This window comes from Bradysia coprophila, unplaced genomic scaffold, assembly GCF_014529535.1.
Source record: "Bradysia coprophila strain Holo2 unplaced genomic scaffold, BU_Bcop_v1 contig_151, whole genome shotgun sequence".
NCBI lineage: Eukaryota > Metazoa > Arthropoda > Insecta > Diptera > Sciaridae > Bradysia > Bradysia coprophila.
Window position 1 is genome coordinate 6,523,340 of NW_023503423.1, and position 18,479 is coordinate 6,541,818.

The window sequence follows — 18,479 nt, forward strand, 5'->3', positions numbered from 1 at the left end:
AAGTGTAAAATATGGTTATGAAATTTAATACAGTGCCGCACTGGCCATATTGAGAAGACAGGCGTGTCCTGAAGGACCTAAGGAACAGTAATATGACAAATTTTTTTTTTTGCAAATTTTATAGACCTTAACCACCCGGAGATTCTTTTAGCAACCAGTCCGTCCCTGACTTGATATTGATATTGTCTCATACGCGATAAAACATAAAATAGAAGCGATGGAAATTGGAGTTCTAGAGAATTTTTGTAGTAGTGTACACTTGACCCAAAATTGTGGATTCCTAGTGGAGTTGCCGCGCTAGGTTTATGGTGTCACGAAAAGTAGAGGTCCAACAACATCAATATGTCCCCAGGTAAAACACTTCGAGAAGTTGGTAATTTTTTCGTCTTTGAACCAATTTTTGACCGGTTCCAGCATGAAAATGAAATACAAAATTTGTCCTACAACTTACTCATAAATAAAAGTCCTCTGAATCGTTTGAAGCCTAGCTTTAAGAATACGCGATGGCTTGTTTTCAAGTGTCATGCAACTTGTCCGAAAGAATCATAAAATTGAGTTACATATTTCTGGCCAAGACATTCTTCAAATCGATTTTTTACCATGAAGCCATGATGGCTCATTTTTTGCCAAATGGAGAAAAATGTAGATCTGGTTGTGTTCTACATTTTTCTCCATTTGACAAAAAATGAGCCATCATGGCTTCATGGTAAAAAATCGATTTGAAGAATGTCTTGGCCAGAAATATGTAACTCAATTTTATGATTCTTTTCGCAAAATGACCGCAGATGGTAATCTTATAGAGTGTTCCAATTGTGGTCCTCAGCCTCAACTGTTCGAAAACTGTTGACTTCATATGCAAACAATTTATACCCACGGACTCAACAGTTCGAGAACTGTACTAACTGTTTGAAATGGAAATGATAAATACCCAAAACAACATACTTCATGCTTCAAAATTTATTGCAGAATGGTCTATGGCGCATTTATACATCATTATATGTAAACTTTCGGTTATAGGCTTGTTTGTCCAACCTACACCATATCTTCGATCTATAAATTAAACTTATTTCTAATTTGTTTCACCTGAACCGTACTATTTACATCGGTCTTATAATTGCCCGAACACTGCGAATCTGCCACACTCCGGCCATCGCCTTCATCACGGCGAGACAGATCGGTGAATGGACTACCACGGCCCGTTCCACTCTTGGAAACCGGTCCGTCATTTATTTTATTCACATTTTCCATCAGTTCAATGTCGTTCGTTTTGGCTTTAATTTTATTTTGTCGTTCCAATATATCAGCTGTTGTTAGATCACTCGCCTGTATCACATTAGGAATGACGTTGCTCAGCCAGGGTTTGCTTGACTTTTTTATCGTAGCACTTGCTGACTTACAATTACACACCGAATCGGTGCTGTTGTTGCTGCATTTACTGCATCGTTCACTGTTGCCATTACTTGTTGGCGTTCCTCCATTTACCACCGTTGGCAGTGACAAATCCAAATCATTTGTGTTGCTGCTTTCGCTCGATTTTTCCACGTCGCCTTCATCGTAATTTTTGCTCAACAACAATTTGGTCAGTGGTGGTGCTAGTCCTAGGCCTATGTTTCGTTCGTGATACACCTCCGAAATGGTTGGTGTCATTTCGCGGTTCATCTGTCGCATAATCGAATCCTGAATGTTTTTCGTGTGATTCGACATTTTGTGCTCTTTAGAGTTGATTTTCATGAGGGCCATACTCTTTTTTGGATCTATGGTGTCGGTGTCGTTCGGCGAGAAGTACAAATTGTTGGTATTGAAGGCGACGGAATTTTGATCGTCGGGTAAGGTTATCGGTTTCCTTGCCTTATTCGAATTCGTCGCATTTATCTGTGTGTGCGCATTCAGTCTGTCTATGAATCCAATCTGATCGGAGATTTTGCGTGAGAGGAATTGCTGTAACGGTTTCTTTCCCCTGAAAGCCGTTAAGTTTGATGAAGCCGGTAAATCGAATCCCTTTTCAAATTCGGAATCGGAACTGGTTGATTCGAGTCCAAGATTGTTGTACACAGGGCCTAATGGAGTTCTTAAGTTATCCATCAATGGATGCGTTTGTCTCGGTGGTGGTAAGGGAGGCATGTGGTGCGGTTGATTAGCGCGACGTAAAACGGTTGCATGACCAGAACCTTCCCAATCAGTAGTTGAACTAGCTGAACTGGAACTATCAGGACGCCTTGAGTTCTGCGTTTGACCATCGCGACGCATTCCATGGTCCACTGAAGATGATGATGAATACAAATTTCGAATTCTAGTTTGATGAGCCAACGCCAACGAAACACTACTGTCAACAACAACTGGAGGACTCGGTGTGAATGCTGCGTCACTTTCGCCTCCACCACCTGGCCGACTAACTTTTACAGGTCGTAGACTTGAGAAACCCATTTTTGGCTTTGGTTCAAATTTGTTCAATGTCTGCGACATGTAACCATCGGAGAGTTCACTGTCGGTTGTATTTGTTTGCCGGGTGTCGAATGCCGGCATTTTCATCGATAATTCGTTTTCTGTGCGTCCACCATCGGGTTCACCTCGTCTTCTAACGTACGATGTGAATGCTCCGCCTGAAGTGATCAGTGCTCGACGAAATGGCAACGGTGGACGTGCGCTTTTAACGCTACCAACTGGCGAAACACTTCGCTGCTGATTGAGCGCTGATTGAGGTTGCAAGCACACTGAATTTGCAGAACTTTCTTGTCTTTCTTCGTTCAACGACTCACAACTACTACTGGAATCCAGACCAAGACTCTTCGGTGCACCATTTTCAGTATCTAAATACGAGAGTACATTAGAGTCATTCCCCTTTGCTAACACTCCTGCATCACACTTACCGAATAGAGCTAAAAGTGCTTGTAACACAAATTGACAATTTCGTCTGTTCGCTTGTTTGCCTGTACGAAGTGTGACCTGGTCCTGGCCAACTTCCATTAGATCGAATCCAAGTGATGCCAACAATTCGTGCATGTCTCTCCACAATCGGACACTTAAAGGAATATCCACACTCGTCTCTAGGTCAGGACTACCTTTCGGCGGGAACTGGGCGATTATGTTCCTCATGACACCGATAATATCATCAGATATTTCCGAGTTGTTGACCAGCTTGGACAGAGCATGAAGACTGGTGGTTGATAGACCTAATAGTGCTTGCAAACTAGCTGAACATTGGCTTAATCGATCTTCCGGGTCTGTTTGTGGAAAGAAAACGCTCGCTGGTATGGCGTTCGCAGCTGGTTCAAACCTTTAAAATTGATTCAGTTTAGAGGAGTGCGGTTACATATCCGTAATAGGTGCAGGTACTTACCGAAAACCTACGGCCATTAAGAGATCTTTCCATCCATTTACCGATCCGGCTTTGTTGTCGATGCTCTTTTGAGTCGTGTACATGGCATTCTTTTGTCCTCGATGAATTCGTTGAAGACTTTTCTCCACCTACAGCAACAGATCACGTTGTGGAATTGAATTTTCGACAAATTTATTCGGTCAACACTTACCAAGTGCAAGCAAACTCTGAGCGCATCACGACACTTGTCTGGCGATCTCATTAATTCGCCAAGAGCATGCCCTATCAGTGCAACTTTGTTCGACAGACGAATGTTTCCACCGATCAATAGAAAACCTGCCCAATTCGCTGGATGTGCAAAGTGTTTTGTATGCTGAACCGTTTGCATCGCTTCTGCTAACGCACGTGATGCTCTTGCCCCTTGGAGTAATGCCGAATAAAAGGCTCGGAGCAAAATCTTTGCAGCTGTTTCTGGAACAGGCCATAACGAAACCAAAATAGCTCCCGCTCCAGCACTCAACCAACTTCCAGCCAATTTGGCTACTCCGCATCCACTAATCGGCTCGATTGAGTGGTATGAACTGAGTACAACTAGCTTTGCATTCAATTTCATCGACTGAATGTCCGATGATGAAAGCACAAAGTCAGACAATGGTGGAATTTCCATGTTCGAAACCGCCAAATCGTTTGCATCGTCTTCATTTTCAAGGTCCACTGATGTCGGTTGATAGAATCGTTTTGACGATTGTGGTTGACCGCACATCTCACCCGGGCTTAGAACAACAGCTCCAAGTTTCCAGCTCAAATTTGCAGCGATGTGAACACATTCAGCGCTAGGCAATTCTGATAACACAGCTTCTTTTGTGGCATTCGATGAAACCAACGCCTTAGCACTTAACATATCGGAGACCATAGCAGCCTCTTGGAGTGCAGCTGGTGATTCTGTCCATCCCCATGTCTCCGATAACGTTGCCGGTATTCTTGGACCACCCACAACCAGTGAACTTTTTAAATTGTCCGGTGGTTCACGAGATTTCATTCGACTTTTTTGTCGTAATGTTTGCAGGGATGGAACAGTAATCAAACTGCACCTTTCCGATAGATACTCTCCACCATCTTCTCCACTGCGTAGAACCGCGAACGGAACTAAATAAAGTTCACTTTCCAATACGAGAATCAAGTCCTTGTGACCAACGCGTGCAGCTGAAACAAATCGTTTTAATTTCATGTGCCTAGAAATGACGCACAATGTGTTTGGTATACTCACTCATTGCACTGTTGGGTAACAAGTCATCGAACGGAGCTAACAATAAGTTGTAAAGTTGATGTAATGAAGTCGGTCCCTGCCATGGGGGAACTATGGGAACTCGTCGCGATCTGGTTGATCCCTGCAGACTACCGATCGATCTGAAAGACATACTTTTCTTAGAAGTTACTAGTTACTGTCTCTGTCTTTAGACTTACCTTGTGGATCCTTGGAGACTAGCCACCGATCCACCGACACTTCCCAAACTGAATAACGAACTGAGCGAATAATTACTGGAATTCATCAAATGATTGCGATTGACCATACGCAAGAAGCCGTCTCGTTCACTAGCAAAGTCGTCCAATAAATTTTCCGACGAACGCCAACCACTTCCATCGCCTTCATGTAGAACGGATTCAGAATTGACTCCTAGACTATCACGTACCATTTGTATGTATCGCTCAAGCAAACTGGAGGTGGTTTCACTGTCTGTTCCTTTACTATCTGCAGTCATTTCTAACGTTTCCTCGTTGATTTTGGACATGTTGAAACGAACAATCCTTTTTTGCGGTTGCAAGAACCACGTATACAACTCATCTTCGGCAAGACTGAAGTAAATTATATTTTGTTTCAATTTGTTCACTGTGTCGAAGATCGACTCACTGCAAGTGACCGTTTTTCTCGATACGAATCTTGCATGTGCATTGGATCGAGCCTTACATTTCTCGGCTACAACCAAAGCCTCTTCGTGGCGTCCCATCATGACTAAGGTTTTCTGTAAAACATGATAGCAGGCAGTTTGTAGATCGAACAGCATGGATCTGCACTCCGACGATCTCTGATCATATCGGATAGACTCTATAACATCAGCGGCTGTTTCCAATTGCATCCGAGCATTTTCGTTATCGTTCGAAGCCAGCAATACCAAGCCCAGTCGATGACGGATTTTAGCCTCTTCAGTCTCACATCTGTTAAGGGACTGTGCAATGGATAGGCCTTGTCGCAGAAAGTTAATCGCTTGGGGTAGCTGGCCAATTGTGTGAAATACTCGGCCTAACGAGCCACAGGCAAACGCTTTCGTCAAACGGTCAGTTGTTAATGCCAATTGTTTTTCGAAAAATGTGATGGCTTCGGGGTACGATTTTAATGCTTCGTATACTGTTCCCAAGTTACCGCAAGCTCTAGCCTGCAACGATTGCATTTCCATGCTGTCACATAGTTCCAAGTCCATTTGATGGAGTTTCAGTGCACCATCCAAATCACCCATTTGAAGAAATACGGAACCTAGTCCCGCTGTTGAGTCAGACGTTGTCAGTCGATCACCCAGTTCATTTGCGATATCTCTCTGATGCTCGAAACACTTAACAGCTTGCTCGTAATTTCCCAATAAACTGTGAATGCTACCCAAGTCTCCATACGAGGCGGCTTTAGCCTCTAAGCTTCCAAGTTCATGTGAAACTACCAATCTCTTTTCCAAGCAAACCAGCGCTTCCTGCAAATTACCCAGCGCTCGATGACTGTTACCCAGTCCTCTGTAGGCAATTTCTTGATCTCGGAAACTGGATATCGTACTTGCTAGTTGCAAGTGTCTTTCATGGCATTTAATACCTTCTTCAAAGTCACCTAATGCGTCGTAACAATCTCCGAGATGGCCTAGTGCTCTTGCTCTATCGTGTTGAACAGTAGGCAGATTAACTTGTTCCAATGTTGCCATTTGTTGCTCTAAGTAGCCAATAGCTTCTTCAAAATGCCCCATGTTCAGTCTGCCAATGCCTAAATTGCCATAAGCTTGTGCTTCGATAGCTCGATCCTGGAGCTCTTGTGCTCTTTCTAACTGTTCTTGGTAGCATTGAACGGCATGATTATAATTACCGAGTGCCATATGAACAGCACCCAAATGGCCGTGAGCACGTGTCTGACCATAGACGTCCATCAGTTCCTGTCTTAATGTCAACTCTTGAGTATGATAACCGAGCGCCTTATCGAACTTTTTCACCAAACGATGTGCCAAACCCAATGCTCCACATGCTGCCGCTTCCATAGAACGCTCTCGTCCGTGTCTAGCCAAAGCCAGTTGCCGTTGATACATTTTCGTGGCTTCGTCAATATCACCAGATCGACATAGAACATCACCGATGTTACCCAGCGCTCGGAATTTTCCCGGCAAATGATTGGTCATGTGAGCGATAGCAAAAAAGTATTTCTGACATTCTAAGGCTGCCGTGCTATTATTCAGAGCAAGATGTGCCAATCCTAAATTGCAATACGCTCGGCCCATATTCATTTTATCTTGCAGATCTTTAGCTAGTGCAAGATCTTGATCGTAATATCTGATTGCTTCTCGGTAGTTACCGATGCAATAATGAGCGTATCCTAAAAAATGGCATGCCTTTCCTTCAGCATTTACATCGCCCAGTTCTTGCGACAACATCAAATAAGACTCGTAGTATGGAATGGCCTGAGAGAATTCTTTTCGGGAACTAAAGCAATTCGCTATGTTGAGCAAAGCACATGACTCACCGGCGGTATCTTTGAGTTCTCTAGCAATATTCAAATGAGCTCGATAGTGAATCAGTGCCATATCGTGTGCAGCTAGTGCTTGATACGCTACTGCGAGATTGCCATGTGTGGATGCTTCAGCACTTCGGTCATGTACTTCTTTACTTATTGTCAATTCCTGTTTGTGGTATTTAATCGCTGCTTCGTACAGACCGGCCGCTGAATATGCATTTCCAATGTTCCCATACGCTCGACCCATTCCTCCTCGGTCTTGAAGCAATCGAGAAATGGTCAAATGCGCCTGGTGTAATTTCAAAGCAGCATCATGTTCGCCTAGTAGTTGATAAACGATTCCCAGATTAGAACAGGCTCGTCCCTCGCCAATTTTATCCCGAGATGCAAGTGCCATTTCCAATTGTTTTTCATGCCATTTTTTCGACTGCAACGTATCTCCAGCACATCGACATGCATGTCCTAAACCAGCATAGGCGCGTTGCTGATACGATCTGGCCAAATCACGATCACCCAATTGCTGTGCAATTCTCAAAACTTGCTCGTGATATGTTATCGCTTGCGCAAAGTTTCGTCTATAATGATGACTAGAACCAAGATTACTGTACGCTCTCGCCTCTTCCACTTGATTGTTCAACTTTTTAGCCAATCTCAAATGTTGCGTATGACAATCTACAGCTGAATCAAATTCTCCCATAGCCAAATATACTGCACCCACATTGCCAATCTCACGTGCCTCTTGCAACCGATCTCCAATCTGTTTCACCAACTGTACACATTGCTTATGACTCGCCAACGCATTCGGATAGTCACCAACGGCCGTATAGACATGGCCGAGAGACGTTAAAGCTGCTATACCTGCTTGGGTGTCCTTACATTTCATAGCCAATACAAGTTGGTAGCGATGAGCGGTCAAAGCTTCCTTAAATGAACCTTGACTAAAATAAGCCGATCCCAAATTTCCATGTGCTCGACATTCACCAGCGGTGTCACCTATTAATTACAAAATGTTGGATTGGTACAAAGGTGGACAAGAAATCGAAACACAAAACGTACCCAGACTTTTAGCGACCGCCAAGTCTTGTTGCATGTATCCGATTGCTTTATCCATTTGATTTAGTGCCCAGTTTGCCGAACTCAAAGCGCTGAAAACCGAACCACGCAATTTCAGCGAACATGAACCGATACGTAATGCTGCTTCAAGAACTGACACAGCTGAATGATATTGACCAGCCTGTAGTAGCTCCTGTCCCACAACTGATATGACCACGAACGGTGACTGTGTCAAAGAGATCAATGTAAAAATTCAAATGACTTTTTGATTTAAACAAACTGTAACCATACCTGATCCAACTTCATAGCTCTCAGCTGGGAAAATGTGGGTTCCAACGAGTTTCTTAGCGGACTTTTGATCGTTGCTTCAATGAGACCAGCCAACAATTGTTTATTCGTTGAGTCCTCTCCCAAACCGGTCTGTTTGATAAGTAGATTATGTAAAGCCTTCGAGTCAATATAAACATTCAAGTGAAACTTCTATACGTACACTAAACGATGCCAGAGCTTCTCCATATCTACCCAGACATTGCAGTGCAACTCCCTGTCGAAAATATGCTTTCGGCCACTGTGGACACAATTCACGCGCCTTCGTTGCATCCTGTAGAGCTAACGAAAACTGGCCCTGCTTCAGTCTGGCCGCCGATCTGTTGCTGTATATAATGTGATTGCCGGGATCCAAACTCAATGCATCCGTGTACAGCAGCACAGCCGTATTGAAGTCTCCATTTTGGCAGGCCGCATTCGATTGGCGAACTTTTTCTAGGAAAAGCGCACGGTTTGCCACAGGCAGTTCGGGTGTTCCTTCGGGTTCATTCTGTAACACAAAAATGTAAAGAGAAAAATCACATTCCGAGATCACTTTCGATATTTTTTCTGATAAAATTCTTTTCGTTGAGCAACATTTTAAACCACTTTTCTCAGATTGAATATGGCAAATGGGGCATGCATTGTAACTATTTTAATTACTTAGATAATTAAATTATTATAGTTCGATAGAGTGAAACTCTAAATGCTCGACTTCATGCTGAGTATGGCTTGTCGATATAGATTTTCATTCTTGTTAATTTAGCATCTCTGATCGTTGCCATTTATTTATAAATAAATTCAATAATTCAGTGGAATTGTAAGCTAGTTTTGCCAGTTTTTTTTTTCCTTCTCTTCATTTCTGTTAGACTTTAACAATATGGTTATGGTTAATATAGCGTTAACGTGATTCCTTGTTTACAATTAATTAATTAATTGTTTGGTGACTTTGGAAAATGTTTCGTTTCTTTATATATGTGGATTTTGAGTTAAATATTTTCATTAAAACCGATATTTTATGTAATTAAAATGTTGATGGTATATTTAAGCCTCTCGATTTAATCGGAGGCAAAGTTTTACTTTATATGCAAACATTTCCTATGTCTTCTTGGAAAACACAAAATAGAAGCGAATAAACCACTCGGGACCATGATTTCTATCTGATAAAACTTCCGTTCAATGCTTGAAGAACTGAAAATTTTTCATTTATTTGTTCGTGCACGACCACATTCCAAAATAAGTGGAGAACATAGCAGACGCTGCGTCTTTAGTCCCGTACGATCCCTAGAGAGTCGGTAACTCTCAGGCGTACTTGACCCTATTACCCGCGTAGTCTATGAACCAAAAACCACTTATGATCATGAATTTATAATGGAATCTTTGGAAACACCTTTGTTGATGTGGAAAACACGGGTGCATAGGCAACATATGAGTGTACAAATTGAATAAAACCAAAGGCTCTATACCAGGCAAAAGTTGACCGATTTTTAAACTTCGGATTCGTTCCTTACATCCGCCGTTTATACAATGACAACAAATGAATGAGGGTGATATGGATTTTTATTGTGCGCGAAATTTTTGAAAGCGCAAATGATTTTTGTGGAAATTTTTTTATTTTTATATTTTTTAAGGTATTTTAGGTTTTAGGTATTTAGAGTGATATATATTTGATCACCCTAAATACCTAAAACCTGAAATACCTTAAAAAAAATAAAAAAAAAAATTTCCACAAAAATCATTTGCGCTTTCAAAAATTTCGCGCACAATAAAAATCCATATCACCCTCATTCATTTGTTGTCATTGTATAAACGGCGGATGTAAGGAACGAATCCGACGTTTAAAAATCGGTCAACTTTTGCCTGGTATAGAGCCTTTGATAAAACTTAACCCAGCATTCTACAAAGACGACGTTTCATTCAATTATACAATAACATTCCCAAAAGTACAGAAAGTATAATCCCAAAAGTACAGAGCCCAAGAAAATCCTCACAAATCCTTTAAATCACTCGAATTCTAGACTGCCACCTCAATAATCGCAAAAGTTCAGAACGGAACCCAAAGAACAATCACAAATCCTTAAAATGCCTTGATTTATTGAACTGGGAAGTTCTGGAGTTTTGAGAACAAACTTACTGCCTGCCTGCCACCTCAGTAATCCCAACAGTGCATAAGAGAACCAAATCTTAAGTTTTAGAATACGTCTGAGGGTCTGCCACGTATAAAGTGTGGTAAGGAAGCTATACGCCAGACACGTATGCGAGCTAACGTACGACACGTATTGTTATACATACGTCTTGTATAAAATACGAGTATCACGTTTCTTATCTTAGTCATCGTATATTATACAGTGACTATGTATACGTGACTGGTGTATAACTACCTTACCACATTTGATACGTGTCAGACGTAATTCTTCCTCAAGTGGTCAATACATCTCATTCGCTTCAAACGTTAATGCCAAGAACCTTGACCAGTTCTGCAAAATAGCATTTTTTTCACCATATCTCCCAACGTACTCGACCGATTTTTCCCATTTTTTTCTGTGACACCACAATTCACACCGTAAGTGTGCCTAAAATTTAAATTTTAAGTGAACGATTCGATGAAAAAGTGAACCGAAAGATACATGTCAACCATGTCAACGCTTACCGTGGATTTACATAGCAACGTAAAAGTGACAGATGCAATGTTTTTTAAATACTGCAACCCGAAATTTCATTCATAAAATTAAAATTATGAATGAAATTTCGAGTTGCCGTATGAGAAAATTTTTGCATCTGTCACTTTTACGTTGCTATGTAAATCCACAGTTACTTGTATGAAAATGATGCTACGTTAGAAAGACCTCCGCACTTGCCATTTTGAATTTCGACCGCGCTTACGGTGTGAATTGTCATTACCATTCAGGTAAAAAAAATCAAAATCGGTTAACATTTACTCAAGCTGTCGTATACCGGTCTGCGTCAAATTTTATATGTTATATATGGCATAGCGGTCATAGCGGCCCTACATACCACCAGTACTTCGTACCGGGATTAAAACAGACCACTGACAAAGAAGAATTTTTAATTTATACCTATCCGTTGAAATTTAAAAGTTTACCCACAAAAAAACGATACGGGACCCATAACACAATTTTCTTTGTCACGTTGTTGTATAGAAGTAATTTTCTTTGAAATAATTTATTTAGTTTCTGTTAAAAAATCATTTATTTCAAAAGACCATACCTACATTGAATGCGTATTTCAGCAACAGCATCCCATCAATATCGTCCGTGTGTGTTTTCTTTTTACATTTTCGTTTACCTACAGTACTTTATATAATTATGAATTATACAGACAGATGTAATAAGAAAATAATTGGTTTTCATAAAATCAGAGGCTTTTTTTCAGCGAAGTATAATATTGTTGTGGTATAAGATTATTAAATTATTGGGAGTTAAGTACATTTTAAATCTGTGGAATGCTGAATATTATTCTTTTGTTCTTTTTGTGGGAATATATTTGTATATATGTGCAACTCTAGCATGGGGTTTTGTTTTATTCGTGAGCTATTAAAAATATGAATTGCTATCTACATTGATCGCTATCTTCTTTTTGAAAAAAAAATGGCTACACAACAATAAAAAACAAACCAAAAAGACGAAGAACAATTCTTAGAAAGGAAATAAATGCCGCATCCCAATGTAGTTCTCTCCACCGACAGTAGAGATGCCTTGCTCAAAATCTTCGGTGAAAGTCACTTTAGTTTTATCAGGTGAGTATTATATAAGTGAAACGACGTTTGAGTTGAGTTGAGTAGATTGAGCCTTATTCCGTACTAGATTCCGTACCGTTTCGCTAACAATCCAAATATTGAAGTGACAAAGCGAAGATGTTCCCAGATATACAAAATTTTTACTTTACCCACAGACGAGAAAATATTGCTCGCTGTAGATCGATTGAGGTCATAGATCCAGTTTAAACTGAAGGTTCAGGTCAGAAGATGCAGTTATAGGAAATGAAAGGCTCAACTTTTTGGAAAAGATTGTGGATTTAAGTATAAATCAAACTGCGACAGCGTACCACAACCTATTACACAATTACTATAAGTCTTCTAACTTTTATCCATTTCAAACATTTTTACATGCTACATGCGTCGAAAACCGTACTTTTCATGTTTGAAGCACGTCTTTTGACGCCCTCAACATGTAATAGATATTACACACTTCTCACGAAGAAGTCGAGGCTTGCCGAGACTGATAGTGACAAAAGTGTACTCTATTTTAATACATAAGCGAAAACGAGACAACAACATAGAACTGAAGTGTAATTTTGGAATTATTCTTCTAGTTAAGTAGTTTTGACATCCGAACACCGCGCTATCACTAAAGGTGAAAAGTAAAGTTTTCGTGTAAATTTTGTTGATCCAAGGCGAAACCGAGGTCAATAAACACACGAAAACGAGACTTTTAATTTTTATCCCGAGTTATGTAATGGATGCCCTCAGTATGTAAAATTATATGACTCGTGATAAAAATGAAAAGTCTGGTTTTAGTGTGCTTAATGACCTCGGCTACGCCTCGGATCAACGAAATTCACACGAAAAGTATACTCATGTATAAGTCATGTAAAATACTGTTGATTCATACAGAACTTTGGTACTTTATTTGTTAATTATTTGCATTATCAGACAGCATCAACCCGACCGAATCGCTTTATTCTTGTCGTTGCTAGAGAGAAACAGATTATATAGTCGTCCCCACAAGGTTGAGATTAAACATAAATCCATCCAGATAACTACAAATCATTCAAAGAATTTTCTTACTTTCTGTTGATGCTTTGTGAGCGCGTACACATTTTCAATCATTGAAATTAAAATGTCTGCATAGCAGAAAGGAAATTACATCGAAAGCATAAAATCGAATGTAAATGTAAAATAAGATTGCTTGCACGGATATTATTTCGAATGGATGTTATAAGCAGCAGTAGAGCAAAACAATCTTGAATTTCAACAATTTATTAAATGCCTTTGTCGTATTCAATAGTCAATGTGACAGGCAAATGTTTATTCATTTACATTTAATGTTCATCAGTGGTAAAAAATTTACTTTAATTTGTTGCAACTGAGTCTTAAATTGCAACAAAATTACAATGTTGTACTGTTTTCAGTTGGATATGGCAACAATTGCAGATACACAACATTATGCCATTAATAATCCTGAAAACATTGAACAGTTTCCGAGGAAAATAAATATTATTTGCATTGAATCAAAGGTGCAGGGAAAACGAGACACGGGTTTACAACAATAATGTTTCGTTTTTTTTTTGATGAACAGAATCCCAAATGTACAATCATAGAGAATTTAAGAATGTTATTAGAAATTCTAGGTTCAGACTTTGATTAAAAGCATTCACCTAGTCGGTTGGCCTGTAGAGAGGCGCCACATTTTTTTTATAGTACTTCATTCTCACTGTACTATTTTTTTGTGCAACAACTTCACATTGATTCATTCCCATGAAATGTCACTGCAGTGAAGTTTGTTCATGAAAAAATAATTCAGTGACAGCAGACTTTTGATGAAGAAAAGTACTAAATTGCAATAGATTTTACCCTTAGTTTCTAAACTCCATTATCCTATAGAGAGAAAAAGAGAACTAATCTAGTACTTTAAAGAGCATTCGTAGATACTATGAAAAATACTAAAACTTTTAGATCATAAAATATGGACATCTTTACTACGTTAAACGTTAACACTTTTACTGTGATAAACCTGATACATTTGTAATCGAAACTTTTGCATCTAACATAGCACTGCTAAACATTTGCACATCAAAGAAGTGCCATCAACGTTAATTTTTCATCTATCACAAGGTTTGTTTATTACGATTCGCGTATCGCGTGCAATACAAAGATCTTTCGTAATTCTCTTGACTGAAAGTCATGGGTCTTACGGATGATAAACACTCTAAAATGTTTGTCACACAATGTTCACTACTATGATTGAAAATACATGAATGTATGACCAAAAACCTTAAATACAGAAAATGTTTGTCACACTTTGTTCATTCCTTGATAACACGATAACTCGATTAATTCTCAATGGATTTGCAAAAACTTTTTTTTATTCGACGGGTAATTAAATTCCTGAGGTTAAGTTCGAAGATGGGTTATAACGGACGGGTGATCTCTGAGATATTCTTAAAACAATTTTTGTCTTGTCGCTTGATAACACGATAACTCGAGTAATTTTCAATGGATTTCCAAAAACTTTTTTTGTTCGACGGGGAATTACATTCCTGAGGTTAAGTTCGAAGATGGGCTATAACGGGCGGGAGATCTCTGAGATATTCTTAAAACAATTTTTGTCTTGTCGCTTGATAACACGATAACTTGAGCAATCCTCAACGGATTTCCAAGAACTTTTTTTTATTCGACGGGGAATAAAGTTCCTGAAGTTAAGTTCGAAGATGGGCTATAACGCACGGGTGATCTCTGAGGAATTCCCAAAAGAATTGTTGTCTTGTCGCTTGATAACACGACAACTTGAGTAATTCTTAACGGATTTCCAAAAACCTTTTTTTTATTCGACGGGGAATTAAGTTCGAAGATGGGCTGCAACGAACGAGTGATCTTACAGATATTCCCAAAAAGTTTTCCTCTCGTCGCTTGGTAACACAATAACTTAAGTAATCCGCAACGGATTTCAAAAAAAAAAAAAATAACTAGATTATCTGTCTATATAATAGTCATAGAGGTAGACTACCTAGAGGAATTATGCCCCGAAATTCATTGAAAAATTATATCACACACACCACTAACACGAAAACGTCAACTTTGCCTTATTTTGACATTATGGGTCCCTTTACTTTTGACATTAAGAGTCTCCTTATCATACGGAGTAATTTTCGACTTCCCAAAATTTTTTTATTCGATAAGTACTGAAATAACTCGGGCTAAGTTCGTTAATGGAAAATACTGGAATAATAATCTGTGATTTATTCCAAAAAAAACTTTTATGTGTGATTTCTTGCTGTCTATGCTAGAAAAAAATGAATGAGTGTGAATTTTGCAGCCAGAGCGAAGCGAGGGCCGTAATCACACGAGTTGCATATGCACACCTTATTCATAAGTAAATGGGGCCGATTTTCAGTAGATTTATTTGCTAAAAAGTCTCAGAATCTAGAAAATTTCAACAAGTGTGAGCTTTACAAACAGAGCGAAGCAAGGATTTCCATAAAAAAAATTTAATCGACGAGGACTGAAATTCCTGAGGCTTAGGATCGTTGATGGAAAGTATTTGAGCAATAATCTAGACGTTATTTCGAAAACATTTTTTTGAGTGATTTTGTGGTAGTTGTTTATATACAAAGACATTGAACGAGTGTGTGCTTTGCGACCAGAGCGAAGCGAGGGCCGTAATCCACACGGAACGTGAACCCGAAACGTGAAATTTTTGTTCAAGCAAGAAAATATTTTCACCACCGTTTATAGCAGACAATATCACTTCAGATCGTTTGAAAATGTAAGGCATAGCTCGCCTTGTTTTTTAAAACTTTGTTTTGAATAAAATAAAAGGAATGCGCAATTTATAAGAAAATAAGTAGCGCGCCGATTGCCGTGAATTTAAGAATTCTTAACGCGTAAAGGTGACAACTGGAATTCTTAAATTCACGAGAATCGACGCCCAGGTGCAGATTTTCGTATTTTCGCAACTGCCAAGTTACGAATATTTAGGGTTACGATCGCATGAGAATCGATGTCGCAAAAATTGATTGGGAAAATCAGACAGTCAAGGGACCTGACCCACCCATAAGGTGGGGCCTAGTAATTTAGAAAAAGTGTAATTGTAATACGACTCACCCATAGTACATAAATTGTAGGCCGTGTATGAACCATTACGGAACGAATCTATGTCTATTAAACACAGCGACAACTTTCATATTTCTTCAACATACCGAGTAGTGTATTTAATGATGTAGTTAGGCGCAAAGCGAATCAGGATGAAAAGCTCATCATGACTCATCATGACTTTGTGTAGGCTTAAATCGATGTTTTTTTAGATCTATCAGGTCCTATTCTTTAGTCAGTCTTATCGGGCCGGTTGAGCTTTTTCGGTTCATTTATAAAAACGAATTTTTTCTCTACCAAAATATAAAGGGTCTTAACAAGCTTACACTAAGTGTAACACACTTAATTCTAATCATAGATTCATTTATACTCAGTTCGATCGAAGTAGTGCAAAATGCATTTTTATATATTTTAGCACTAGTGCTAAAATGTGATGTTTGTAAAAATTAAGATCCCACAACCGTACATAGAATATGGTTCCAAAGAGCGCGGAACTGAATTTTTCCGTTTGTAATATGTTGTCAACTTCGGTTTCGCCTTAAAAGTTTCACAGATATTGCGCAAAATGCACAACGTCCATTAACGCACATGTTTGAAAATCGTCATTTATGTCCGTGTGCCTAAAATAGTTATTTTCCTAACGCATGCTAAAATGCTCGCCTCCGGCTCGAGCTGGACGAAGTCGCGATATTTCAACACTAGTTAGGAAAAAGGATTTTCTGCAACGGCGCTGCGAAACTTTTTCATGCGTGATTTGGGTGGCGATCGAAGGGTGTTTTTTTCTCTGGCTTTCTATGTTTTACTTTTCGCCACTAGTGGTGAATTGGATTCACTTTTCACCACTCCTTCTGAGCGTCTGAATTATAAACAATAAAAAATTATGCTGTGACCAAATTTCGAACCACCGACACCAAAACCCAATGTTCATCGAGCAACACCTCTAACCATTCGCCTATTGAGATATAAAATAGCAGTGAACCAATTTTTGAAGCGTCTACTTGATCGTTCATACAGTAGAATGTATGCTAAGTAGAGTTATGTTTTGCATTTCAAAAGTTCATTTTTCGCAGATGGTTGCAGAAAACGTTGTATGCAACACGTTGCGAAAAGTGGTAGTTTTTGTCACTAGATATTGACTAGTTGTATAAATTACTATATCACCGAAGCACGTACAACATCTTTCTCAAAAAGGCAACCATTTCTGAACTCAGCGACGAAAAGTAAAACTCGGTGATGAATGTCACTCGGTGACGTAAATGACTATTTCGGCATTGAGATTTCGAACACTTTTCATTCGCCAAATACGAAAAAACCGAATCGTCAACTATGATCCTATAAGGCGTTATGAGGGATACATCCGAATATATTCATCCATCACTGCGGAAAGCCGGCTTATTGAATGAGTTTCATCAATACACAACTCAATTTTCCGCAATAAATGTCTGTGCTTCACGTATATTTTAACCGGACGCCCTCATAACCTTATTGGATCATACTCGGCCATTAGGCTATTTTTACTCATCAGACATAAGTTATTAATTTTTGCACAAAAATTATAAATTTCCGATGAACTTAATTATTGCTTTTGAAAAAGATATATCAACATTAAAATGTGTACAATATATAAAAGAAAATCCAACGTTATATGCGCAACATCGTGCTCCTCTTGCTGAAATAAATTTTTATAGACTTAATTTCACCCGTGTGTATTGATATTCGTAATATCAGCAATCCTTACTTTAAAAACCTTTTTTTTTTCTTTCGATTTTTTTTTTGTTTAAACCGATATACGTGCTTCTTATGCTCGAAAAGCAATAATTTTTTTTCCTCTTTTAGATTTTTATCTTGAAAAATTGTTGTAAAGATACATAATATGTGTTCGAATCGAATTTAATCTGCAAATTAATTTTAAATAAGATTGAAAACAAGCAGGTTAAAACAAATTTATGGGAGTAAGGTTGTAATAACGCAGTAATGCAATACTTAAAGGAAAACGAAAATAAATAAAAGTTTTTTGTTTTGTATTTTAAAAGAATGAAATTAACCGAAATTAAGTGACAGGTGGTAGGTGTTGAAGCGATTGCAATATTGATAGAGTTGAAGCTACAAATATCATACCTGCACTTCCATTACTTTTTTATTATTTCTACGATACGAGAAATTTCTAGACATTTTAAATAACACGAAAAAACCCGACCCGAACCAAAACCCGACCC

The 18,479-nt window shown here is 38.9% G+C and overlaps 1 protein-coding gene across 2 annotated transcripts in view; it reads right to left on the reverse strand.

Moving 5' to 3' along the window:
* Positions 1-947: 947 nt before the first annotated feature.
* LOC119074547 (tetratricopeptide repeat protein 28) overlaps positions 948-18,479 on the reverse strand; it is a 66,949-nt gene continuing 49,417 nt past the window's right edge. The window contains exons 3-11 of one of the 2 annotated variants that reach the window (XM_037180717.1): positions 8,617-8,943; positions 8,418-8,546; positions 8,130-8,352; positions 4,781-8,066; positions 4,584-4,723; positions 3,528-4,519; positions 3,338-3,465; positions 2,868-3,274; positions 948-2,807 (exon numbers count right to left, since the gene is read on the reverse strand). In XM_037180717.1, coding sequence (XP_037036612.1) covers positions 1,051-2,807; positions 2,868-3,274; positions 3,338-3,465; positions 3,528-4,519; positions 4,584-4,723; positions 4,781-8,066; positions 8,130-8,352; positions 8,418-8,546; positions 8,617-8,943 — 7,389 coding nt within the window. In that variant the 3' untranslated portion in view covers positions 948-1,050. Of the gene's footprint in view, positions 2,808-2,867; positions 3,275-3,337; positions 3,466-3,527; positions 4,520-4,583; positions 4,736-4,780; positions 8,067-8,129; positions 8,353-8,417; positions 8,547-8,616; positions 8,944-18,479 lie in introns of both variants that reach the window. The other variant, XM_037180716.1, reaches the window with a different exon arrangement.